General features: G+C 46.1%; 1 protein-coding gene across 2 annotated transcripts in view; it reads right to left on the bottom strand.

The window, feature by feature from the left end:
* The window catches only part of PIP5K1B (phosphatidylinositol-4-phosphate 5-kinase type 1 beta), a 331,727-nt gene that overhangs the window by 121,465 nt on the left and 182,343 nt on the right, over nucleotides 1-27,919 (bottom strand). For both annotated transcript variants that reach the window (XM_069228675.1, XM_069228680.1), the window contains exons 5-7: nucleotides 8,327-8,444; nucleotides 3,294-3,446; nucleotides 342-641 (exon numbers count right to left, since the gene is read on the bottom strand). In XM_069228675.1, coding sequence (XP_069084776.1) covers nucleotides 342-641; nucleotides 3,294-3,446; nucleotides 8,327-8,444 — 571 coding nt within the window. The remainder of the gene's footprint in view (nucleotides 1-341; nucleotides 642-3,293; nucleotides 3,447-8,326; nucleotides 8,445-27,919) is intronic.

Below are 27,919 nucleotides of genomic sequence, written 5' to 3'. Positions count from 1 at the left end.
AAGCATCTTCCAAATCACTTAAAATTGTATGCATTGTTCTGCTTCATTGCTTTATAGGGTTTACCACTTGCCTGCTACTTGTTACCATAAATGGTTTTAAAATATGGCCAACGTACCTCAAATAAATGCTTTCCTTTTAAGTAACATGCTTTGAGCAGTTGGCTTATTTTTGTTAAGAAACTGAGCACTTCCAGAAAAATTACCTACTGTTCTTTTGCCAACAAAAGCGCTTGCAGTCCAAATGATCATCGTTTCACTTGACATTTCAATGAGACATGCCTATGTAAGCCCGGTAGCTCAACATCACTTCCTGTTTGGGTACATACCAAAGGTGTACTTACCCGACAATCCCTCTGCAACGTTTTCACAAGAGCATTGTAGGTTTCCGAATCAAAGTACAATCCTTCGTGCATGTCTTGCAAGAAATCCAAGTCCTTAAATGTCGGGCATGACTTTTCCCGCTCTTTTCTCGAGGCCCTGCGCTTGTATGTTGACCCTTTCAAGTCGTATTTGTAGTGCATCCTCATGGCGCGGGGTAGGACATTGTTCATCACCACAATCCGAATGTTTATGCCCCCTGACTGGAGACAGTAAAGTCCATAGAACTTTGGCAAGAGGGTCCTGGGGTTCTGGTTCAGATTCTGAAAAAGAAAAGGTGACATGCAATCACATGTCCTCCATGCTAAAGACCACTCACACTAGCTATGCCAAAAGGATAACTTAATATTTAAGAACTGTATCACATCTGCTGCAGGGTCTATAAAGATATACATTGTGAAATTGAAAACCTTACACAATTTTGAAAGTTTGATGACAAAGTAAAGTGCTCAAATACTTTCTTACAACCATTCATTTAAATAGCTCTTCACTTTACTTTAGTAGCTGAAGTATTTACCTCTGAATTATGTTTAGCTCTCAAGGAGTTCCATCATGTAATGTAGATTAGGGGTTGGATCTATCACAGCCTTCTAGTTGTTCTAGTTGTTGATCTGATGGTTTGTTTCATTCATAGCAGTGGTTTGTTTCTATTTCACAAATTGACAATGTATGCAATGCGAGTATATAATTTCTTCCTAATACAACTATTGTCTGTGCATGTCCTATATGTGTATCTTTTTGTTTCTGTTCCATGTATTGGCTAATAGTGTTTTTCTTTATAGTTTCCATAAAACGTTTTACGTTTTGTATGTATATATTGTAGTTAATGGGGTGTTTGTGTTCATGCAGTCATATGATATGATTAATATTCCATGAGTTGCCTTTGCACGTAATTTGTGTACACCCAAATTTGGGGAAGTGCAGATCATCACCCAATGGGAGAAGTTGTCACTGGCCTTTCGTAAAGGAGATATGTTTGTATATCATTAGCAGAAAAGTGGAAGATGAGTCCCAATCCACGGAGTCTCATCAGAGGGAGCAGGTGAGGTGCAAAGAAGAGGGTGAAAGGGATGGTCCTTGGAAGTAAATGAGAAGGATTAAGAGTAAGGTGAATGGGGTTGGCCCTGGGGTTTCCTCAAGTGAACTGAGCGCACTCTGAAAGGAAGGGGCACAATTCCAAGTCATCTGTCTTAAAGATGTATTGCAAAAACCACCTTAAAGTTTCAAGTGGTGGAAAAGGGTGACACTCTTTCAAGTGTCAGCTTTCTGCTGTAGATGGCACTATGGCAGGTCCATATAGATGGTTCTGGTGATATTAACAGCCAATCAGAGCCTGTGCTCAAAGCTTTGACTCCCTCAACATGCCGCATATCACCAAACAAAGGAATGACTGTACCACTCACCCGACAAAAGTCAGATTCCACTGGGTGACATCGTAAGACAAGCCTCTTTCCCTGTGCCATGCTGCAGGTACATCCACCCGCATTATTATACTATGGGGGTCATTCCGACCCTGGCGGTCATAGACCGCCAGGGCCGGGGACCGCGGATGCACCGCCAACAGGCTGGCGGTGCATCCAGGCCAATTCTGACCGCGGCGGTAAAGCCACGGTCAGAAAAGGGAAACCGGTGGTTTCCCGCCGGTTTTCCCCTGGCCTGAGGAATCCTCCATGGCGGTGCTGCAGGCAGCGCCGCCATGGGGATTCCGACCCCCTTCCCGCCAGCCTGGTTCTGGTGGTTTTGACCGCCAGAACCTTGCTGGCGGGAACGGGTGTCGTGGGGCCCCTGGGGGCCCCTGCATTGCCCATGCCAATGGCATGGGCAATGCAGGGGCCCCCTAACAGGGCCCCACAAAGATTTTCAGTGTCTGCATAGCAGACACTGAAAATCACGACGGGTGCAACTGCACCCGTCGCACCCTTTCCACTCCGCCGGCTCCATTCGGAGCCGGCATCCTCGTGGAAGGGGGTTTCCCGCTGGGCGGGCGGGCGGCCTTCTGGCGGTCGCCCGCCAGCCCAGCGGGAAACTCAGAATGACTGCCGCGGTCTTTTGACCGCAGTACGGTCTTCTGGTGGTTCCCGCCAGGCTGGCGGCATCCGCCGCCGGCAGGGGTCAGAATGACCCCCTATGTTTGCTGTAAATCACAATTCCACTTTTCACTTTTGTGCCTGCCTATCGCGGGTTTCCGTGCATGAGGCCAATACTTCAGAACTCCTTTTTCTCCTATTCTAAACCCACGTAAAGCCTTACCTAAAGTTGCGCAGTGTATGAGTAAAATTTGTCGATCTCTTCAAGCATGCTTCGTTGTCCGTATGGGATTACATTCACTATACAGACAAGCAAGTCTCTTGAATTGATATATTTTTCATTTCTTATGAACTCGCCTTCTGCAGATACACCATTGGCCTGTATTAAACTCTTGCATCTAATCAGTAGGAACGACTGTTGCTGTGGAGACAGTGCCTGTTCTTTACAACAACAGATAGGGGAGCTGACAGCTGCACTATGCAGTCAACAAATAAAAACAGAATGGTGAGAACTACATTGGTTATTCACTTTTCTTTTCTCCGGTTTAGGGAGTAAACAGTTGTCTTCCCTTTGTTCCGTGCATTCTACTCGTCTTGGGTACTCTCTGCTGTTTCTATTGGTTCCCTTGCTGGAAGGGAGCATTCAAGTGATGGGTGAACACATGAAGACATCACACTGTCTCCCCAACTTTACCCTGAGTACTCGTGTGAGAAATCATAGACCTCCTTAAAATACCTTCCTATATAGTTTGTCAATGCTCCAATAGAAAGCATCATAAGCAAACACCTCCTACTGCCGAGCGGACGGCAGAGTGTGTGGGGCACAGCATAAAGCCCAAGCTACCAACGTCGCTGTTACCACACTCAACATGCGGGGCAGGTACTCACCATGTAGTAGCCGGGAAGCAGCTTCTGCAGGAATTCGGCCTCTTTGTGCTGAACCGTCTTGATGATGAACTCATCGTCGCTGGTTACAAAAAATATGGATCCACTGGCTCCAGGGTTGGATAGTTCTATGAGAGGCTCGTTGCAGATGGAATACTAAAACAAGAACAGAAGACAACATTTAGGTGTAGTTGAGAACTGGCTACACATTAAGCACGCGTTTTATGTGAGAGCCCACGCTTCCCTATGGTACCTAACTATGTAGATCCACCGGTATTTGAGATTTAATGGGAAGTGGAAGTTTTCAGACAGGCTTGTCAGCTATGCTTGGGATGTGCTCTTGGAAGTGTACATCTAACAGTGAATTAGTCTCATGCCAGGCACAGCTTCAACATCTAAGACGCGTCTGCACAGCGTTTTTTGACAGATAATTAAGACAACGGTAGCGTGCTTGCACCCTTGAAGGGAACATACTTAAATTGCTTTTAGCTCACTTTTTTCTCTGTTAATTGTGATGCTGAGTTCCATAACATAGACTGAACATAAATTGTGGTAGTGCTCAAGAGCATATTCTCTTCCTACCTGTCAGGTTTGTTTGATCCAGGAGCAACAGTTTAGTACTGCTGAAGATCCCTGCTTTTTGTGGAGTGTGACTGAATGGTCTGCCAGGACTGGTCTAGTGTTTCTACCACCTTAGATAAGGAGAAATGTTGATGCCCCCTCCGCTGACGGTGGGCAAACAGCTGCCGCCAGTAATTGTAGTCTGCCAACCTACTATTGTTGCTGAAGGAAGCTGCCTAGTGTTTGTTTGGCTTAGATCTTGCCCCCCCTTCTTCCTTTCATCCCAAGACCAGTAATCACAAATCGGTGGGAATGGAGAGAAGTTGGTCTGGTTTTATACTAGGATTAGGCAGTAGTTAGAGCATAATCCTAACGTTTTAGGAGTACAGACTTTGTCTAACAGATAGCAAATCACAGTCTACTACTTTGAAGTGATTGCCAAAAAGCAATACTCACTAAATACACAGAAAAAAAGGCAATGATGTTGTAGACGCAATCCATCTCTTATAGGAGTCAGGTGGCTTGACTAATGGGAACATTTCCACCATATGTTAGAAATATGTGAACTATGAGTGTCAAGAAATTTAGAGCTTGCCTCACAGGCTAGGTTGTGAAGAGATTCCTCAGTGGGACAAAAGTGCATTCTGGGAAAATGTTTTCCTGGTTTATTTTTGGTTTGCATAGATAAGCATGTTGGGTCACATTCTTTCAATAAAAAACTGCATTCGGACCAAACCTGTTTGTTCATTTACTTTACACGCAAAGTAACAGCAACTGTCAAAGATGTCTTCCAAATTACAAACCTTAGTTGAATGAGATCCATAGGTTGAAAGGCATAACTCGCCAGAATAATATTCAGGCCTCATTGATCCTCCTGTGTATGGAGTAGCCATACATGAGCATTAGTCTATTAGAATGCCATTTCAGATTTCTTTAGTAGGGCAAAGCTATTGTCTGAGCTTTTCACACAGGCTTTCATTTTATACAATGAACACATCTATTAAATCATGGCCAAAGAATTCGAGAAGAATTGTCTTTTTCACAATGGAACAGTAAGAATGTATTATGTGTTTACTTTAGTAACAATATAGGTTAGAATTCTTGCTGGGGACTACTAGGATCCTGATACTAGAGAATCATCGATGCGCATGGCAGAAGTTTATTTCTTCGAGAACTAGACAAGTACATTCAGAAGTGGCATAGAGGAATAGATTCTTCTCCTGCAACACAAGAAATGATTCTTCCAGAGAAGGATATGATCCTATGCCTGGGTAAGCAGTGGAGATCTGGGTCCTATAATGGCTTGTACAAGTAATTCATTCAATCTAGCTGTGTCAAACTGTTGAACTTTGAAAATGTTGTCCGTCCTCTTTCCTTTAGATTTTTCCTGCTGTACCTAAGGACAATGTCTATGCTATGCTGCCCTTCAGCTCTGCCCTGTCAATGCAAATTGACAGGGAAAGACTATTTTCACTTCCAAGCTGCTACTGAATTAGGTAATCCCTTTGTCCGTCATGGCCGCCTCTATAAGACCAGTGGCAAGTATTATCACATCAGAGGTACGTGGTACGCATGTGTGTTTCAGGTCTGACTATGATCGGAATTAGAGTTTGCATGGTAATGTGATGTTTGAGGAGCGAAGAAGAAGGAAGCATTGTCGAGTCATTGAGAAAATGCAATTACCTGCTTTGCGGGAGTCTGCAGGAGCCAAATTGGAAGAGAAAAAGAGGTTATTATCTAGTCATTGTTTAAAAAAATGGGAAGTGTACCAGCATAAGAAAAATAAGAGATCTTACATGGGAATTTGATAGGTTGCATGGATGCCATTGTTTCATAAATACATTAAACATGCTTATATTTTATTCCACTGTTTGACTGTTCTGTTGTTGTGATAAACTAATAAAACTGAACCATCTGTAATGCTTGGTGTGGTTCAGTGGCAGTGTGGATTGGAGAAGGTGGCAAAGAGTATCCACCAAGAATCCCAGCAGAGAATGTGCACTGTTTGTCCAGTCTGTGCATAAGTTTCCCTGGCAGCTTCCTTCCCATACAGAAGACGTACAGCACCGTCAGGGGCTGCTTCACAAAGGTATCTACACGCCTAGGTGACACTGTGGTGCGCAAGTGCCATTGTTTATATAGAAGTTTCCTTATCTGTAATCAGCTCACAGTGTTAGGTATTGGGCATTTGTGTCTATATCAACTGTCAGTTTGTAGGTGAACACCTACAAACGTATGAGTTTGTGGGCATTCATAGTCATTTGTCAGATACATTCTCACCATGGATACAGTTGGTTCCTTAACATTGTCAAGATGTGTACAAGAGAGTAATGTCCCCAAATCTATTGGTGTAGGGGAAAGGTGTTATCACTAGGGACGAATATTACTCCAGAGGAAAAACAAAAAAAAGAGTAAAGTACAAATATACTTATGCTATACATTGCTGCATTAGGAAATGCACACATGGATTTCCATACATGAGAAAAATATATGATAGAAAGTATTCCTGTGAAGCCACAACAGTAGAGACTTTGCATAAATACTCTGGGAATACCCAGAACACAGAGAAAGTTGGATAAATTGTGACATGAACCTATGAGTATTCATTTTTTTGTTTTTCTAGCCAATGAGGAACTGAAGAACTGTGAGATGAAGTGCCCAAAGACCTAACTGGTCACTGACTCCCCTGCATGGTATTCATAGGCGGACTGCGCGGTCTAGGTAAGTTATTGCAGGTGGGACCTCATTTTTTGAGGTAACTTAGTATTCATTCAGTTTAGAGACGTGGCTAGTGAAATACAGACAGAAACTAAAGATTTAAAATGTTCATAAAGTTACTCCCCTTTTGGGGCTATGGGTACCAGAACGATGTAACCAAAATATTATCTGACAGAAATTGTGAGTTCTAAACATCATTTACAAAACTATCATCCAATTGAAGTGAATTACAGAAAAGCTACAGCCAATGGACGAAATTTTTGTAAACGATATGTAGGGCACCCTATTTCTGTCAGGCTATATTTTTGCTAATGATATTCTGACACACAGTCTTTTTTGAGAGTCATATAATTCTCAAGGCTGTGCATCAAGGTTTTTGTCTTTGTAGTTTTCAGCGTATAAACTTAACACCAAACTGACAGATTTTCTGCCTCTGTATAACCGACCAGTTTATATTTGATATTAAGACCAACAATTCTATTTCTAATTTTCTGATACCTATCTCATATCCCAGTGCTCTCTCATCCTGTTCTTTGGTAGCGACCAGGGAAAAGAAGACTTTATGAAGAGCCAAACAGGAAGAACGTCCAGCTGAGATAGATGTCCACTGCCCGGCCAGGTACACTCCTTGCAGGTCTTCAACATCACATACATTAATGTTATGATCCCTTCTTGGTGTTTTTTTGCTTCAGTATTTCCAGGTCAAGGTTAGTAGAAGGTTTGCTCGAAATAACACGTCCTCCCCACAGCGCATAAATTGGTCAATTACCACACAAGAGCTCTCATTTGAAACGCAATCAACGTGATTCACATGGGCTTTTAAATCTAATTATCACACTCTGCAGAAATAATTGCCATAACCAGCAGTGATATTTGGGTTGCTAAAATATCAATTATCCCAGCAGCCTTCACTTAAAATTTAATGAAATAAAAGGGCTGACAACGGCAAGTTTGTGCCGATTTACAAACTTAAGGCCAGATTCTTGAACATTTTAGCAGACATATGATTTCCTCTGGTGCACAAAGGGGAAACATCTGTTGGCGCAATTCAGAAATCTCTGATCACAGAGTTAGACTCTGCAAAGATTTCCTCCAGTACATGGAGCCGTAGTCTCTGGAAAATCCATACGTTTACTCTGTGTCAGAACTTTAGAGTAAGAAGCCGAAAAGATGGATGCGCCAGAGATGTGGCCAAACCCATACTTTTGTGGGCATTCACAATTCATTTGTATCGCCATTCCCACAGACGAAACAAGCACATATGCCCTTGTTATAAAGAAAAAAAAAGCGAATTAAATGTTTCTGCAGTATAGAAAAGTATAGGAAGTAGGGAATCCCACTGCCAACATTTCAACAGAATGCAGGAAAAGAGGTTTCTTCACAGGAAAGCATATTTTCCACGAGGAGAAAAAAAATATGAGAAAAACTATATTTTATTTTCCAAAACACCAATCCACCATTTCTACTTCTGTTGAGTGTCCACACTGTAGGCAGTGGATAGGAGTAAGCATAAAGAGGGTTATTTACTCATGGGAATTTATATCTTGCACTGATGTTCATGATTGCTTCTTGGGATTTTGTGAATTCCCAAAAAGTCAGCAATATATTTAAATTGTAGTTGACTGAACCCAGGAAAAGTATATTTCTGAAACTTTAATGAAATCTAAAAGCTGAACCCCATATTTATCCATGATTTTTTATAAAGCACAATATCATAAAGACCTTTGTTGGTTCTGTGAATTCAGTTTGTGCCTTACCAAGTAATCATCCGGCTTGATCCCAAAGAGTTCTCTGAAATAGCGGAATGCTAGTGGTGCATAGGTCTTAAACCTAAAGTCCGGATAGTGATGAGCAGGAGTTAGATTGCTGCCTTCACTAAAGTGACAAAAGAACAAGTGAGAATGTTACATTTATCCTGTAGAAAGTCAGAAAAATACAGAGCTTCAATCAAGATAATTCAGACATTTCTCCAGCGCAGCATTAAAATGTCACCAGAAGACCAGCATTGCTAAAGAAGCACAACCGCCTGTATACACCCATATATTTTCAAACACTAGGGGCCATATGTACAAACACATTTTCCCATAGACACAGAATGGGCAAAACTGCTTGCTACATCTGGCCCTAGGTCTTGTGCTGCTGCTAAATGTTTACGATGAGTAGGCATGACTTACAGGCTATGAGTAGTTATGACTCGAACTGGAATTAATCCTGAATTTCCAGTAGTACGTCACACCTACTCATGCAGAACAGCTTGGGCTTCAAATGATTGCAAAGACAGCAACTAACTTTGACATGTCTTTGAACCCTACCTGGAAGACTGTCTTTTTTTAATACGTTCTACCAACAACAGCTCTAAACAAATGTTTTCAAAGGACAACTAGTAAAAACATCTATACTATTGTCTTCATTAGTGTCCTGTCAGTCTGGGCTGACATATGCCAATGCCTATTTCTGAGTGCATGCATTTCAGTCCACAGGTCTGTGGGGCCATTAAGATGGGCAAGTTATTGTGCTAATGAAGCACTTTAATGGTTCAGGTATTACTAAGTGATACCAGAGAAAAAAATGAGCAGACAGTCATGCCCCCTCACACCACTGTTCTTTAAAGAAAAAACATTTCTATTGTTTTTCATACAAACATAAAAAGAAAGCAGTTAGGCAAAGAGGCAAGAACCTCTTGACAGTTCCCGCCATTATCACAAAACAAGAGAGGCTCCGCCTCAGTACACTCATTATCTTCGCAGCATTAACGAGTAATGGATCTCAGATCTGTGAGTGATTGCTTCAGTGTCCACAGACCGACATTCTGGCCCAACATGCTCCAACTGAATTCCCGACATTGAACCCAGCCCTTCCACATTTTATGGTGTTTCTGCAGACATTTTCGTGCTAGATAAATGGGCTGTTCTAAGCTCATATAAATTGTCTGGTCCCTTTTTTCCAACTCTCCAGCAATGGGGGCCCGACTCCCATCTTCCATAGGCTATGTTGTGTACGGTAAGATTGCTACACATGTTTTATTTGAATAATTCTGACTTGTGATACAATAGCCGATTCTTGTGGAGATGCACATGCATCCCTTCAATCCTCATCTGAGATTGGGCCTAGGACCCTCACAACGCTGTTCTTGTGCGCTGCGACCACACCAGACGAGAGGCCTACTGGAGGTCTGAGATTGTGAAATCACTCCCTGATCTGCCAGCACTGGCTGTATTCTACACAGCCACTCAAGTATGATGCACCAGCCAAGCTGTGTCCTCATCTTGTACCATTTTCCAGAAGGGTTGAAAATGAAGAACATGAAACAGCCAAACAAGTTGAGCACAACCTTGCTCTTCCTAACATTGCCACTCCAGCGATCTACAACATTAGGCAGTTGATCAATCTGAGGATGGGCAATGATCATGAAACTGCTTTTTGATTTTACCTTGTGCAGCTATCATCGACAAGGAATGCTGTATCACGTGCCTCCTGGTTCACGTATTGAACTGCACTGGTAATTATTTAGTGCTTTTTATACCCTTAGCAAAACCTAAGGTGGTTTTCTGGTGTTCCGACTGCATAATTTATATGACTCCTCCGTCTTTTCAGGTCAAGTGCCAACTAAATTCTGGCACCCTTTTTAACATGTAGAAGGTTATAAGCACAAGCAGTAGAGTGTCAATACAGGCTGGCACCCTCAAGCAAGAGCTTTTGCAATCTTTTTCAAAGTTTGGCAACTGGCCTATGTTCTTGAAGTAGTAGCCAAATTCCATAAGACATTCGACACCCTCATTGGCTAGTTGAGTCATGCAACCAGTGACTTTTACCTTATCTGAAAGCCTCCCAGCGATCCCTACTGTGCAAATACCTATTAAGCCCTATCATTACTTGGCGCACCACTGCGGCACAAATGATTCGGGTCATAGATGGTGCCCCTTTCATACAAACACTTGCAATCCCTCCCTCCTGGTCTCATTTGATCTCTCAGCTGTCTTCGACACCACTGACCATCAAGCCAAGGGCAACACCTTGACAATATATTTGGAATTTGTAAACACCATACTGTTAACCTTCTAACTCTGCAGCTCACGTCAGCCCACCCAAATTAATCAACCAGTGACGTGTTGACAGGGGGACTCCCTCAGGGTCTATTATGTAGTTTGCTGCCTTGAATGTAAACATGGAGCTTTTCAAAGGTTTCTTGGCCAGCCACAGAATCAAGATTCATCAGTACGGTGATGACGCACAGCTTTATCTGAAAGTAAGTTCAGCCAGTAACTCAAAGACCAACCCCTTGCCCCATCCACTCTAAAAAAGACAGTGAGCGTCAATTTCATACCTCATACTGAACCAAACAGACTGAATTTCACCTCTTGAGTGTAAGCACCTAACATGTACAGACTGGGGACTGGTTCTGTTATGAAGGTGGCCAAACCAACACTCCAGTGCGCCAAAATGACAGAATTATTTCCATTCATAATCAGCGGCAACCTCCCCTTCAAGTCCCACACTTCAGCAAAACTCTAACTGCCCAAAACTTGCGGTCACTGCTGCACAGAACCATACTTTTCTAAAGTGACATTAGACACATGGTGCAAGCCATGTCCTCTCCTACGTGAACACTAACAACACCCTAACAGCTGGGGTAACATGTAGTACGGGTGTATAAGAAACGGCTATTGGCAAATTAGAAAACATATCAAGGTACAATAAGATTTTACATCATTTATTAGGATCTTCATCATTTATTAGGATCTTCTGCATGCAGGAAGGCTTGAAATAGTCAAAAGGAAGGGCTGCAATGAAGGACGTTTTTGGTTGTTTTTACACATTTTTTACGATTTCACTGGTGGCTTTCTACAAACAGAAGATTGGATATTCTATTCTGCCGCATTATATATATATTTTTTTTATAATAAACATGTTTTTTATTAGCAGTTGATTCAGAAGTAAAGCACGTGGAAATAGCACGGGTATCATGCCCAGCACATCATCTAACATGTTTGCAGAATGATCAAGGAATCACATGCAAGACAGGAACAATACTGCATAAAAAATGTCACATATACCTGTAACCTCTTCATACTAAAGTGAACAGCAGCATTCAATAGTGAGTGAGACTCTACCATGTATCCCACCAAGACACAACGGAGAGAAGCAGAGAGGGATAGAGTACAAAACAGGCCATGAGGGAGAGGAAGGGGCAGGAGGGGGGCAAGAGAATTCGACATCAGGTGGAGTGGTGCAAACACACATAGTATCCCCCACACCAGGGGACTCCAATCTTTTCTGTAGCGAGAGCTGCTTCTGATCAGTGAAAATCATTGTGAGCTACTGAAGGGTAAACAACTCGCCCATTATTACCAGACACACTCATGCCAGACTTCCTTGACTTTAAGCCTAATGTTCATAGAGCCAGATACTATGGTTTGAACAAAATACTTTGACTAGGGGCACTATGATAAGGCTGCCAAGTGTGTCACTGAGAGGGTGGTCTTTCGGGATTTATGAACATGTGTTCATGTGAATGGGATATATATGTATGGGTAACTGAGAGCCGGTGCCTTGTGGCACAAGGCATACCTTTCGCCATATGTGGTACCGTAACAAGTATAACACAAACATACAACCATGTTTTTAAATGGGAGAAATTTAAAGTGCAAAAATGTTCATAAAGTGGAACATTTTTCTGCACTTTAAATTTCTCCATTTAAAAAATGATTGTATTTTTCAGTTATTACGTATTGCACAGTGTTCTAAAGGCCACTGGGAGCAAGAGGCCTGCTGTTTGCAAATGCAACACTTTGAAAAATAATTTGAGAAAATGTAAATGAAAAGTTAACTTAACTATAATGTAACTTTTCATTTTAATTTTCTCCAGTTTAAAAGCATTGAGAAACATCATTTTGTTCTCACTTCCAACACTGAGTTGACAAGGACTTTTATTTAAGAGTTAAATACCTTAGTGCTTCAATTCTTTGCCTTTGTGACCTGGGTCATAAATCTGACTCCAGCACTGCTCCTTATCAAGACCTGCTGTCTGTAGCTTGGTGATATTAATGTACAATAAACACAGCCTTCCCTTAACTTTAAAAGGAAAAACATGACCCTGTGCTTATTTAAAAATAATCTTCAGACTGAGAGCTACTTTGAAAGGGTCTAGGAGCTACTGGTTGCTTGCGATCAACTGGTTGGGGACACCTGCCCCACACACTCTCATCAGCTCTCTGAAGCCTGATAATTGTGTAGGGACTCATCCAAGCTCGAGGACGATCACAGCTCTCGACCCTGCCACCCGAGGTTACTCCCTTTCCAGGCACCTCAAAACTGAGGGTAAGGCAGGTTCCAGCAAATCTATCTCCGATGAGCTATACAACATATCTTCCCACATCTCTAGATTTTGCTCAGCATTCTCATCTGTGTGTACAGCTTGCAGGCATCTCTCCTCTGCCACATGGAATTCCTGCACATCTGCCAGCCATTTACCGATGGTCGCGGCTGTGGGTTGTGTCCAATGTATGGCCACCCTCCTCGTGGCTAGCACCAGTCCCAAGAGTGCAAACCTATGGTGTATTGGGGTCCCACGTTTAGGCATCGGGAGCACCCTGAGCAAGCAGTGCTCCACGGAGGCATCCACCGGCACCTGTGTGACTCCTAGTAATTCTCTCAAGACTTCCTACTAGTACCCTTATAATGCACCACACTCCCATGTCATATGAAGGAAGGTTGCTGGGGTCAACCCACAGTGTGGGCAATCCTCTTAGTGAGCACTGTTAATCTTGTGTAAATGGAGCGGGTAAGGTAGGCTTGGTGTAGGTAATAGACTGTGTAAGTTTGAACCTTGCGTTGCATGTCACTTGTCTAAACTGGGTAAACGCTCTCTTCCAGGCACCGTCCATGAGGAGCACCATCAGTGCCCCCAACCGCCTGTCTTGAACCACCATCAGATCTGTATGATGATCCTCCTTAAGGGCTCTGTAAAAGTGTGAAACCAGGCCTCGGGGTGACCCAGGGTCCAATATTTTCCAAAGTCTGCGATTCTGCAGGCTCAGTAGGGAAAGTCAGACAAATCCCACGGACTGTGCGGAATACTTTGGCATATTGCAGGAACTGACCTTGGTGAAGGTTAAACACCTCTCAATCTTCAGTCATCGTAAGGAATGTACTATTAAGGTATAGGTCGCCAGCGGTATTGTAACCACCTGTGAACCATTGCGTAAGGGCCATCACTGACTGGCTGTCACGTATGGGTTTCAGCCTGCAGAGAGGCAAAAGTCTAGCATAGGGGGCCCAGAGAAACATCCCCACCATCACCTGCTCCCATGCCACAGCCACTTGCCAGACAACAAAGGGGTGGTTGTTCAGGACACCCGCCCCTAGCATAAGGCAATGTGGATGGTCTTCTCCAGTGCCCCACATGTCCAACAGGTTCTTTTTCAACTTTGGGCCATCAGACACCACTGAGCAGCGTATTGCAAAAGACTCATGAAGTAGTACAGTCTGAGGTCTGGTAGTTCCAGACCTCCCTGGTCTGTGTCTAACTTCAGAAGATCTACTTTAAGTCTACTGTGTTTACCTGCCAACACCAGGGACAGTTGGAGATTATTGAGTTTGGTGAAGGTAGATGGCGGGATATTATACATAGCATTTTGCGGGACATAGAGACACTGGGGCAGGAGAACCATTTTGTGACACTGCCCATCACTGATAGTGGCTGGCGTACCCAGAAATGAATGGAGTCCTCCAGTCCTCTAAGGACTCTACCCATGTTAAGATTATAGCGGGCTACCAGCGTATTTGCTAACTGGTTTGCCAGATACCAAAAGTGATCTGTCTCCCACTGAAGTTCAGTTACGAGGAACTCTGTTGGTTGCATTATTGCCAGTGCGACCAATAGGAACAGCACCACCTTTTCTGTGCTTAGCACATGGACTGCAGCAGTATCCCACACTCCTGTGCCTCCAGAAGTGTTTCTAGTAGGTGGGGGAGGATTAACTTCACATAGGCTTGGTAGTACTCCACCAGTCGCCCATCGGGGCCCAGTGCCTTACATTGCACCATCTTCCGGACCACCTCAAGTAACTCCTGCGCTGACAGCTCTCCCTCGAGACTTTCAGGAGTTGTAACAGATCCAGGAAGTCGAGTGTCCTCTCTAATACGCTAACTACCGTAGCACCATAAATTGACTTAAGGTGGTCCCGCAGAAGGAGATTAACTGCAGCCTGCAACCCTGCGAGGGTGCCACTGTGGTAGCTCAAAGAAAGAATCACTGGGGGGGGGGGGGGTGGGTCTTCCCTTGTAAGTAACCATGTCAGCTGGCGTCCTGATATTGTCTCTTTCACTTGCAGTAACTGACAATAGTCTCGCTGCACCAGTCAGTTCGGCCTATCCCAGGACTCCTCTGCCCTCCGGGCTGTCAACAGCAGCCCTCGCTGTGCCCCAGCGTGGGAGCATCTCATTGGAGAACCACCAGCTGCCTTTTCGCCTAAAGCAGTTGGCCTCCAAGCAACGCCTTGTGCCAAAGATACGAGACAAGCACTCCCCTTGTGTCACTGCCTTCAGTGTGTCCCACTCTATTACCCTGTGCACTGACGTTGTCCAATTAGAGTGAAAGTCACCAGCTGTGACCGACCTGAGCTCCTCAGGAAACAGTGCATCAGTAAGTGCCTCCGGGTGAAGTCACCATAGAGGCACCAAAAGGCTGTTGCCACCCACCCCCACTCCAGAAGAAGAGGTGCATGGTCTGAAAGGAATCTACCTAGTATCTGCATCTGCACTACTTCAGTGGCTATATCCAATGTAGTTATGAATCTGTCTAGACAGCTATATGTGTCATGTGCCAGGACATAGCATGTTTATTCCTTAACGCCCAGATGTGTCATGCGCCAGACATCCAAACAGCTTCTCCGGTCCATCACCCCATGGAGTGCAGCTAACATTCTGGGCTTTGTACCTAATCTGGGAAGGTGACGATCCAAACCAGCATCCAGGACACAGTTAAAATCCCCAGAAAAGTGGGGCTTAAATGTAGGGGAGGGGTTTGCGCTCTAGGTCTAAATAGAACACCCCATCATCGGTGTTGGGTGCATACACATTCAGTAAACACACTTCACATCCACCCACACAACAAAAGGTATCTACCCTCGACATCTGCCTTAAAACGGCATCCAGGAGGGGAACTGAGGAGCAACCCAAATGGACACACCACAGGCATAGTTGGAATATGTAGGAGAGTAAATCAGTTCCCTCCACTTCCTATGTACCTTCTGGGCCTCAGTCTCTAGGAAGTGAGTTTCTTGGAGCAGAGCAAACTGTATACTCATCCTTCTGTATACTGACCAAAATACTGTGTAGAACACAGTATCCCGTCCAACCTCACTACTGTGCTGTTGCTGCAATACTGAAACAATTCAAACAAAAACAACAACCATTCTCACCCACCGGGTAAACACTCCAAGACAACATGTGTCTTCCCAATCATTTCAATCCAACTTCACCCACCCTAACAAAAACTCACCCCACTATGTAGATCTTATCTCACATACGCACACCCACACCACATCAATCATCCTCCCACACAAACAGCCCATCCACCCACTCTGATATACATCCCAAAAACAATACAGAAAGAAGACGAAGGAAAGGTGCAAGTAAAAATGGGAGGGGCTGGGCCTGGCCCGCCCACCCCGTTCAACTCAGTATAGTCCACGCACAAGCCACTCCCAACCATCAGCATGGCAAGCATATTAACCGTGCTGGTAACCTGTCACTGGGAGGCCACCTGCCCCAGTCCTTATCCCAGCTGTTGAGTGAACACCTTCCTCAATAGAAGGGGGGAATCCTCATTCCGCATAGAAAGGTGCATAGATAGTCGATATAGCCAGAGCAGTCATCAAAATCAAACCTCATCGGGTCCGGTATCTCCTCCACCACATCTGCGGCATTGGCTCTCACTGCCTACACCAATGCCATCGCCGTCTCACGTTCTAACCTCTTCTCTTCAGAATCTAATGTGCCATCCCGTCTGACCACCACCTGAGAGGTAAAGCAGGAATCTCAGCTGTGCTGTCTCCTCTGCCTCCCCAATCGCCACAAGTGTCGGGGGCTCCCTGACCCGTTGTTGGACCTGCGGAGAGATGGGCGCTGGGATTCTGTTGACTCCATAGAGCTCCAGCCAGTCCCACTCTGCCTCAGGGCTGGTGAAGAAGTGTGAACAGTCATTGTGCAATACCTTCAGTTTCATCCGATGAAGGAGCATACAGCTAAGACCCATATGTCTCAACTTTTGTCTAGCCCCCCTGAACGTCTTTCGCAGCTGCTGCACCTGCCTTGTATAGTCAGGGAAGATGCATATCACATGGTTCTCATAGTTGGGGTCTCTGTCCTGTCGGACCTCTCACAGGATAGCATCTCTGTCTATGTAATTAAGCACTTTTGCTATGACTGAGTATGGGGGGATCAAGCAGGGGACTTTGGCGGCAATGTGCGATGAGGTCTCTTAACCATGAAGCGGGTCGATAGCTGGGACAAGGGAAAAAAGTTCCAGGCTCTGACCTTCCACACCCTCCAGAAAGCCAATGAAGTGGAGGCTGCAGCGGCGTGAACGACCCTCCGCGTCCTCAACTCTGGTCTCCAGTGTGGTCGTCCTGGTCGATAGGAATTTCAGCTCAGATTGCAAAGAGGCAACCTCCCCCTGTAATCTGAAGACATCTTGCTTAGTAGACAACACAGAGATCGCATGTAATAGACCCACATCTTGGGATACAGCATAAATTTTTGCCTGAACGACTGCACTCGAAGCCTCTATTGCGGCCAATAATTGGGCACTGGCTGAACCCTGTGGTTCCAGCGTGAGCTCCGAACTCTGCCGCGGTGGCTGGTTCAATCCTGTGCCTGACCCTTGGGCCATAAGTTGGTCTATCTTGGTCTGCCAAGCCCCTCTCTGTGGCCTGTCCTTCCGCATGGTAGTCATCGGCTCGTGAGGGCAACTTGGAGGTTCTACTTCACAGGGTGGTAGGCGGTCCCAACTATGAGCAGGACCCGTCTGCACTCCTGGGCCCACAGGAGAGTGCAGCACAAGCAGCCCTGCAATGGCAAGTGAAAGATTCCTCAGGAGTCTACTCTGCCCACAGCCAGAGTGGAGGTCGGCACCAATAAGGAGCAGAGCATGCTTGTGCCCCCAGAGGAGCACAGCACAAGCAGCCCTGTGGACTCAGAGACGGAGCTCCTCAGGGGTGACCGACAGAACAGGAGAGCAGTAGAGAACTTCAAAAGGCAATGAACCAGCTCATGCCCTCCAGCCCCTCAGTGGTGGATATCTTCAGCCGTCTGTAATTCCATGGGGACAACCCCTGCAGGGCACTCAGAGAGCTAGGGGATCACCCAATGGAGCGCTGCAGCTTGGGGTGGTGGGGAGGGACAGCAATCACCAGGCAGACTCCGTTGTGTGTCCCACTGGTGTCAGCAGGTGCAGTTTATGGCCCCAACATCAACAGTAGCCTTTTGAGTCAACTGCAGCCAGCCCAACTGGTTTCAGTGATAAATGAAGGCTTGGCCAGGTGATATATTTAGTTCAGGCCCCTGTGTGTATGAAGGTGGCTGGAAGCAGCAAAATGAGGGATCAGGGTATCCTCAGGTGTGTAGTCACTGTGTTCTGCAGAGAGGGCGACAGGGCCCACCACCAGCATCTATCGCCCCTAATCCAAAGTCAGGTGGCTAGAGTCACACAGCCAACCAGGGGCCGAGATGGGTGAATATTGTCAGGAAGGCTTTGATACGTCATGCAGTCCTGAAGCGCTGCATAATGCCAGCAGTCCACACCCCTCAAATAAGTCTGTCCCAAACAGACTGGGCCATTGGAAAAGCCACAAACTGGAGGCCCGAAATCACAGTGATCTCAGGAGGTTCCCGGCCAGTCACACATGCAGTTGTCCGGTCACAGTCACCAGGGGGAGTGGAGACACAGGGCGTGTGGCCCAGTGGTGGGACAGAAGCAATGAGTGGTTCTATTGGAGACCCACAGCGGTGTCCGTACCAAGGCCGCATGGCCCCTCCAAATGGGCCGTCTAAATATAGCCTCCCCTGGTGTGAGCTAATATCAGGCCCCACACACACTCACCCGTGTGTCACAGGCTCTGGCAGTTGTATGGCATGCCTTGGAGCGGGGGCTGAGCCCTCACATCGGCCTCCAAGCCCAAGGTGGCACCAGTGTGTCTCACCTCAGGGGGGCCCCGCAGTCAACATAGGCCACTTGAAGGGTGCCAGCTCCATGTGGCACAACGCTACACAATCCACAGGGGCCCAGGCCACAGTAAGAAGGGAGCACGCATTCCGGGGGCAGTAAGTGACCCTCCGGATGGCATGAGGAGCTCAGCGGGGTCGCCCGGTCACACCGCTGCACAGGACTGCCCGCCCATGCAACACACCCAAAGAGAGCCACTGGTGGACCGGGCCAGGGATCACCGGCAGAAGAGAATCTGTCTGGACAGCCCTGAGGCTCTGGGGGGGTTAGAGGGACCCGTCCGTCCATCTCACCCCAAGCTTTGATCGCTATCTAATGCGATCCTTGTACAACAGTGGGACCGCATCAGAGATGCCCTGCACCAGGCTGTAGTCTTGGACAGCATACCACACCTCCAATGACGGCCGAGCAGGGTCAGCACTCCCCTTCCGCCCCCAGTGCATGACCCCTGACGAGGTAGGTAATCTGGACACCAGTTCGATAAGGATTACGGGTGGATGGCAAGGATAACTGGAGGATATTTCAATGGCTGGCTGCGGAGCCCGCTAAAGCTTGTTCGATGTGGTCGGCATCTTGGCCATGCCTCCAAAATAAACCTACCTAATGATATCTTTTAAATTGGCTTCTTTTTCCAGCTTGGTTGTTTCCTTTATAGTGTAATATAAGCATATTCAGTGTTTAAAATGCATGTCAGAGTCTTAAAAGGGAAATTTTGGTGGCAACCTCCAAAGTAGTGGCACTTGTTTTGTTTATTTTTTTTGGTTGGAGACATTTTAAGACTGTATCACAGGGCGATCTGGCTATCTAAAAAAAGAAGTAGTTCCTTACAATGAGACAATCTTTGTGTTTATGCTCTGAACTTTAAGTAGCACTTAATGCAAACCGAAATAAAATTGTCCCACAGGATTCCACTGTAGTTTGTATTGCCAAGCTTCTTATTTTAAACACAATTATTTTTAATTTATTTTACTGTGTATGTACAGTTAGTTTGAGTCTCAGGCCTTTCTCTCTTTTTAAAAATTGTGTGTTCATAAGATTTATTAAAAATGATATTTTTGTTTACCACTTCGTAATTTCCAGCTTCATGTTCAATAAAGGATTGCCATCTTTTAGTATTTGAGACTTTTTACCAGGAGAATACTATCAGCATGTTTTTCCTGCAGTCTTAATGCAAGGAATCTGCACCGTTGTCCCGACTCTCAGCTGTCTCCATTGAGGAGCACCGTATACGCTGCGGCTCATCTAATCAAAGGACTAAACATGATGACATAACTACATCACAGCACTGCCACCCATACAGAGCTGAAGTGGCTGTGTAGACTATGCTGTATTACGTAAAAATCAGTAATAACCAACAAACTCCCATACTTGGCATGAAAAAAAATCACCTCCGCAACCTACACCAATGGATCTTATTTCTTGTCATAGTAATCAGGGGTGGTGCACATGATGACATTTTCAGTGATGCCGCCTGCTATTTTGTCACAGGATATTGAGAAACTTGCCTTTTACCCTAATTTCGTCAAATATATTCGCAGATAAAGGTCTTCTGTTCCGAAGTGTCAATAAAGGTTCTTCTGATGCTGCAACCATTCGGACATTGGACTCAACTAGTAGAGACTTCCTTTCTTGAGCTGTAGTGGGGTTGCTAGGGCCAAAAAATATGAGCAAAACTGGCTGCTAAATCAGTGGTGAGCATTGGTAGAAGCGAATTCGGAACTACATTGGTGAGACGAGAAAGGCTGCTTAGGTCCGGAGAATAAGCTAGCAGTGCCTGAGGATTTAAGACATTGTAGCTTATTGTGCCTTATTGCTCACCCTTTAAAACACTCACCTGGTTTAAAGTTCTGTCACAAGTCTTCTTTGCCTTCCGAGCTAGCTCAGGTCTAGGCAGTGGTTGTGCAGTGCTTTCGAGTGTGGGACAATAGCAAATGTTGGTGCCCCCTCACCATCAATGGGGCCATATTTGACAACACCTGTTTCACTGATCCCAATATCTTGCCTAGTGATGAGGATCTGCAGGGTGTAACTTCAGGGGGGATGTTTGGGGTGCTACACCCCCTAATAAATTTATTTTGTGGTGAATAGTTGCGTACAGGTGATTTCAGTCTGTTGGGATGAGGTCTTTGTCGGATTTCACCAGCGAAAACAGAAAAAACGCACAGGCACTCTCCCTGTCTCTATCTGAAAGTCTTCAAAAATGTTAAGTTTACAAAACGTTGTGTTTTCCCTCACTTAGTACCCCTAGCAATTGCAATCCTCCCTTTCCACTGCCCTTTGGCCCTTCTCATGCACCCCCGCTTGTGGTATAGTGCATTCGTACATTAAGTCCCAGCGTGATTGTTGAGAAAACTGAAGCTCAGACCTCCCCAATTTTACTGACCAAGCTACGCCCCTGAGGACCTGGTGATCGCATGCCACAAATGTCACAACAGATTCTGTAGGATCAGGGCGTTAACACCTCCACCCTCCTTTAACATGTGCAAGCATTCCATAGTTTTCCAAGATTTTGGCAATAGCAGGAAGTAGAGCAACGTTACGAATATATGATAATTCCATGAGATGAGTCGCCCTTTATAAGATGACCGATATTATGGATGTTATTATAGTTGTGTGGACTGATGCGAAACAATTCCTGAGTGAGATACAATATGACTGATTTGTTTCCAAAAATGAGGAGTTCATGGGTCAAGAAGCGAACACAATTTAGTTAGGGCATTCAGGAACACGGGGGTTAAAAACTACTGACGGATGAGTATGTCTCGAGCACAGATGGCAGGGAGAGAGAGGCAGGCTCGATCTCGTGTTGTTAAGCAGTTTACGATTTTCAATAAGTTTGTCATGGAAAAAAGACGCACCCGATTCGCACAGTTTGTGGGAGGGTCAGAGAGTCCTCTCGTAGATTTGAAAACATTATAAGCGAGAAGCGGCCAGTCTGTTACTGAGTACACAGGGAGGCTGACACTGTCATCATCGGTGATCACAAGGCATGAACATGTGCCTTCGGTGCCAATTGAATCAAACCTCATGACGAAGCAGGCTGCCTCGCTGCCCGGTAGAATGCCCCAGAAAGTGCACACTGTGGATCCTACCTATTTGAAATGTGTGTCTTTGTGAACTGTGTCGAAACGTGAATGAATTAAAAAACGAGATGCACGCAACAATAACGTAAATGCTGGTTCTTTTAAAAGCTCAGTGATTCACATGATAGAAATGCAAATCATCGTGTTCTAATTAATAAAGCCTTCGGGCCCAGATTAGTCCCTGGTAAATTGTCCCTGATGATTTCATCTCTGAAGATAGCAGATCATCAAATCCATTTATTTTCTCAAAGGGTGCCTAAAACGAAGTTGGTGGCCTTGGTGACAGATGCCACTGCAGTTATATCATTACAATGCTTAAATAGAGATTCTTATTTTTCCTACATAATCGCATCTACTTGGAAATTACATGCACTGTGGTGTCAGGCGTGGGAAACTGGCTCTGCAGCTTAAAATACTCCAGGATCCCCATTGAGTACTCTATGCCCAGTTTCCCAAAGCCGGTGCTGTGCTGGTGGAGCTGTCATTTGCTCCCCGTGAGACGGAGGCCCATGCTCCTGTTCATACCGAGGTAAAATCATAAGAGTCCCCTACAGCTGAACGATGGTCTTCTTACCTACCGTGCGATTGGTCAATCCATTCCTGCTCTGGATAAATCATTCCAGTTGCAGGTCTGATATATCAGTGTACTGTGCCAAATCCTGCACGACCGGTAGCTCGTGTAAAAAAAGTCGCTCAATAAGGTGTTCTCGAATCTTTTTTTTATTGAATTTAAGCCTTTTAACAATGACTTATTGACAATATTGGCAATGACTAGCCATAAGAAACCTGGTCTTCATCGGCTAGTCTGGCATCTCTGGGGTCCTGGATAGTGTCATATACAGTACCTAATTTGTAAATAAAAACGTGCCGGAGCCCAAAGCTGTCCTCTTAAACACGCAGCTGCTGTATTTAAATGTGCAAGCATGGAATTCTGAGGCGGCGTAATCCTGAAGCCGTCTCGGGCCTCTTCAATCCATTTAAAGCCACTCCCTGCCCCTTCAGCTCACCCTAGCAGCTTTCTGCTTTCTCCTTTGTGACGCTTTTTAGTGTCGAGCTTGCGTTGCATGCGCTCACGCATGCGTATCGCAGCGAGACGCTTTAGTTATTAGAAAAGGGCTCGGAGCCCTGTCGACGTCACATTAGTGTGTTTGATTGGTTCGTGGGCTTGCCTAGTAAAATCTGCTTCCTTTCATTAGTCGAAGTCATGCTCACGTCATGCCTTTTCCGGTGGTTTGCCCTCCTCGAGCACAGCGGGCAAGTACAGAAAACATGCGAGGCTCACTGTTTTCTGTCAGATTGTGGACTTCTTTTTCTTTATTTTCCTAGCGCGATTTCGCTTGGCAGAAGTCGAGCGCTTTAGACAGTTAATTTCACTTTTTCGGGTTACGTACATAAAAGCACTTTGCGAGAGATAAAGTATTGCACCATCACACCACTTTTGTGTGTAAAAGGCCGCTTTATTGGAAACAGGTGCACTCACAAGCGTTCACTCCCTTGGCCTTAAGCCTTACAAAACTAAAACCTCACTATACATAAATTTTTCCTGTCCACACACCCCCTCCCCTAGCCACCCCTCCCCCCTCCCTCCCCTTTTGCACTTGCCGTTCAATAGTCCAGTCCTCCTTACTACGTGGTCCTATCTACTCTGTCCAGTACCTTAATAGTCATTTGCTAGCGTCTTGAGCGTTCAGGTGTCCATCTCTTAACACTCGATATTATCTATGCATCCCAGCTACTGTCCACCCTTATCAATCATCGTTTGTCTTGTCTTCTTTTCTTCCCATCCGTTCACGTCTGTCATGTGCCCGTTCTCTGTCTCCGCATGCACCTGCTCCAAGCGACAATACAACCAAAAAATCCCCCCCCATGCACCTGGTCCCACAAGGCCAACACAACTAAAAGCTCCAATTAAAAAGGGGGCCAAAAGGAAAAAGACACCCGAATCAACCCGTATAACGGGTGGGTGGGAGGGAGAAAGCTCGACCACTGATCAGCGCGATCTACTGCAAAATGGTGGCGACTTAAAATGTCGCCCGTCTTTTAAACTGTAGCCCTGGCTACAGTTAAAAACCCAGGTATAGCCCAATTAGCGCCCAAAATTGGCACGAATGGGCCATACCACTCTCGCAAACTTCCCCAGGGGGGAGACTGCCGGTTCCGGCGCTCCCCCCCAAAACCCCCTTGCGAGAGATAAAGTATTGCACCATCACACCACTTTTGTGTGTAAAAGGCTGCTTTATTGGAAACAGGTGCACTCACAAGCGTTCACTCCCTTGGCCTTAAGCCTTACAAAACTAAAACCTCACTATACATAAATTTTTCCTGTCCACACACCCCCTCCCCTAGCCACCCCTCCCCCCTCCCTCCCCTTTTGCACTTGCCGTTCAATAGTCCAGTCCTCCTTACTACGTGGTCCTATCTACTCTGTCCAGTACCTTAATAGTCATTTGCTAGCGTCTTGAGCGTTCAGGTGTCCATCTCTTAACACTCGATATTATCTATGCATCCCAGCTACTGTCCACCCTTATCAATCATCGTTTGTCTTGTCTTCTTTTCTTCCCATCCGTTCACGTCTGTCATGTGCCCGTTCTCTGTCTCCGCATGCACCTGCTCCAAGCGACAATACAACCAAAAAATCCCCCCCCATGCACCTGGTCCCACAAGGCCAACACAACTAAAAGCTCCAATTAAAAAGGGGGCCAAAAGGAAAAAGACACCCGAATCAACCCGTATAACGGGTGGGTGGGAGGGAGAAAGCTCGACCACTGATCAGCGCGATCTACTGCAAAATGGTGGCGACTTAAAATGTCGCCCGTCTTTTAAACTGTAGCCCTGGCTACAGTTAAAAACCCAGGTATAGCCCAATTAGCGCCCAAAATTGGCACGAATGGGCCATACCACTCTCGCAAACTTCCCCAGGGGGGAGACTGCCGGTTCCGGCGCTCCCCCCCAAAACCCCCTTGCGAGAGATAAAGTATTGCACCATCACACCACTTTTGTGTGTAAAAGGCTGCTTTATTGGAAACAGGTGCACTCACAAGCGTTCACTCCCTTGGCCTTAAGCCTTAGAAAACTAAAACCTCACTATACATAAATTTTTCCTGTCCACACACCCCCTCCCCTAGCCACCCCTCCCCCCTCCCTCCCCTTTTGCACTTGCCGTTCAATAGTCCAGTCCTCCTTACTACGTGGTCCTATCTACTCTGTCCAGTACCTTAATAGTCATTTGCTAGCGTCTTGAGCGTTCAGGTGTCCATCTCTTAACACTCGATATTATCTATGCATCCCAGCTACTGTCCACCCTTATCAATCATCGTTTGTCTTGTCTTCTTTTCTTCCCATCCGTTCACGTCTGTCATGTGCCCGTTCTCTGTCTCCGCATGCACCTGCTCCAAGCGACAATACAACCAAAAAATCCCCCCCCATGCACCTGGTCCCACAAGGCCAACACAACTAAAAGCTCCAATTAAAAAGGGGGCCAAAAGGAAAAAGACACCCGAATCAACCCGTATAACGGGTGGGTGGGAGGGAGAAAGCTCGACCACTGATCAGCGCGATCTACTGCAAAATGGTGGCGACTTAAAATGTCGCCCGTCTTTTATACTGTAGCCCTGGGCTACAGTTAAAAACCCAGGTATAGCCCAATTAGCGCCCAAAATTGGCACGAATGGGCCATACCACTCTCGCAAACTTCCCCAGGGGGGAGACTGCCGGTTCCGGCGCTCCCCCCCAAAACCCCCTTGCGAGAGATAAAGTATTGCACCATCACACCACTTTTGTGTGTAAAAGGCCGCTTTATTGGAAACAGGTGCACTCACAAGCGTTCACTCCCTTGGCCTTAAGCCTTAGAAAACTAAAACCTCACTATACATAAATTTTTCCTGTCCACACACCCCCTCCCCTAGCCACGCCTCCCCCCTCCCTCCCCTTTTGCACTTGCCGTTCAATAGTCCAGACCTCCTTACTACGTGGTCGTATCTACTCTGTCCAGTACCTTAATAGTCATTTGCTAGCGTCTTGAGCGTTCAGGTGTCCATCTCTTAACACTCGATATTATCTATGCATCCCAGCTACTGTCCACCCTTATCAATCATCGTTTGTCTTGTCTTCTTTTCTTCCCATCCGTTCACGTCTGTCATGTGCCCGTTCTCTGTCTCCGCCACCAGAAATGGGAGAGGATCCCAGCCCCTGGGCCGTCCTCTCCATTTCTGCCCCCCCAGACCGTTCTGTTCCCACGTCAGTCCTATTGCCTAAATGTCCCTGAAAATAAGTGTCAACGCCTCCTTCAATTGGAGCAGGTACAACTCTGTCCCCAAAAAGGACAGGTGTACACCGTCGCCCCGAAAGAATTCCTTATCCTCAAAATGGATATCTGAGTGTTCAATATACGTAAAACCTTGCTCCGCACAAAAGGCCCTCATTTCCTTGTTAATTTTCTTCCTTGCCTTTTCAATAGCCCCTGGCTTACGAGCTCCCCTCCAAACCAGGCGGGAAACGAAAGCTGTCCACATCACATGACATCCATACCACTGCTGTCTTATCACTGACAAATCACTTTTCATACCCTTTAAAATGTCCAACCCCGTCCTTTTCACCATGTAGTTCTCCCCCAAATGTATTATTAAAACGTCCGGACAGTGTCCCCGCCCTTTCAGCCTCTGTAACGTCACTAAGAGTTCCTGCCAGCACATGCCCCCTTTTCCCTCCCACCGAACGCAGTGCAGTGTTCTATCCAAACCCAAATTAGACCCCGCCTTCGATGACTGAGCTTGTCTCGCCGCCCATTTTACGAAGGAATGTCCCACGACCCAAATATGTAGTGACTGCACCGCTGGTCCATGAACCGAACCTGCAGAAAAAGAAATAAACATTAAACCTACTGCCCATGTGGTCCCTACCGCACATATTTCTTATACGCATCTGACTTCCACCTCCCCAGTGCCAAAATCGCCTTCCTCTGCCAACCCCTCCGCCCCGCCTCAGTCGCCATACCAATCCGAAATGAATGAGTCCCAAAGCGGGAAGCATCAACGCCTAATGAAGTCAAACAAGCTCTCATCACCCCCAGCAACTGATAAGCAGATACTGCATCACCGTTCTTATGACAAAAAACCAACCCCTCCCGCCGACCCCCCTCCCCCCATAACCGACGCGTCAATCTCATAGGACACATTTCTTGCACCGGGTAAGACCGCATAAAAACCTGCGACCCGTCTCGTCTCTGATCCGTCTTTGAACGCCCCAAAAACACCCCGACTCCTCCCGGAGAAATGCATACCGCATCCCACTGCACACCACCCCAGAGCTTGGATCCCACTAATTCCGACACGCGGAAAGCCCCGAAAAACATCCAGGACATCAATGTGCTAAACAACAGCGCCTCTTCCGAGCTTGCACAGACTGTCGCCGTCGATAGTAACATTGCCTTTAGCAAAGACAACGATATTGCCCGGCGCTCCCTTACTCCCTTGCCCCTCTCCCGAGCCCAACCTTCCATAAGCCGCTGCCCGAACTCCCCTGCCGACGGGGCGTAACCCCACAAAAGCTTACCCATAAAGGCTACCCCGCCAATTTCCCTGCGATAGACGCTTTGGTCAAACGTTTCTCTATCAAGAGCATCATGTAATTGATGACATCCTCTACCCGATCCCGCGTCCGCCTCCGTTTTTGCGCTCCCGACGCCCGAAATTCCTGCCATGCCCTTACATACTTCTGCTGTGTCGAAGGGGCCAAAGAGTTCACGACCAGACGGAGAACCCTTTCTCTCCGATCCCCCAAAGCGCTGCCGGCATCGCCATCCTGGTTAACTGCTCGTCCGCAACCAACCCACGGAATCTCTCCCACTGCGAACGAGATAGAGCATCCGCAATATCATTGTTAACCCCCGCCACGTGTTGCGCCCGAAAATAAATATCGCGGCGCAAGCACTCCAAAACAAAAACTCACAGCAGCTGCAAAACCTGTAGATCTCTTGCTGACTGTCGATTTACCACCTGCACCACTGCCATATTATCCACACGGAAAAGCACGCGCTTATGTTC

Source organism: Pleurodeles waltl, chromosome 1_1 (genome assembly GCF_031143425.1).
Source record: "Pleurodeles waltl isolate 20211129_DDA chromosome 1_1, aPleWal1.hap1.20221129, whole genome shotgun sequence".
NCBI lineage: Eukaryota > Metazoa > Chordata > Amphibia > Caudata > Salamandridae > Pleurodeles > Pleurodeles waltl.
This window is presented reverse-complemented; position numbering and strand designations above follow the sequence as displayed.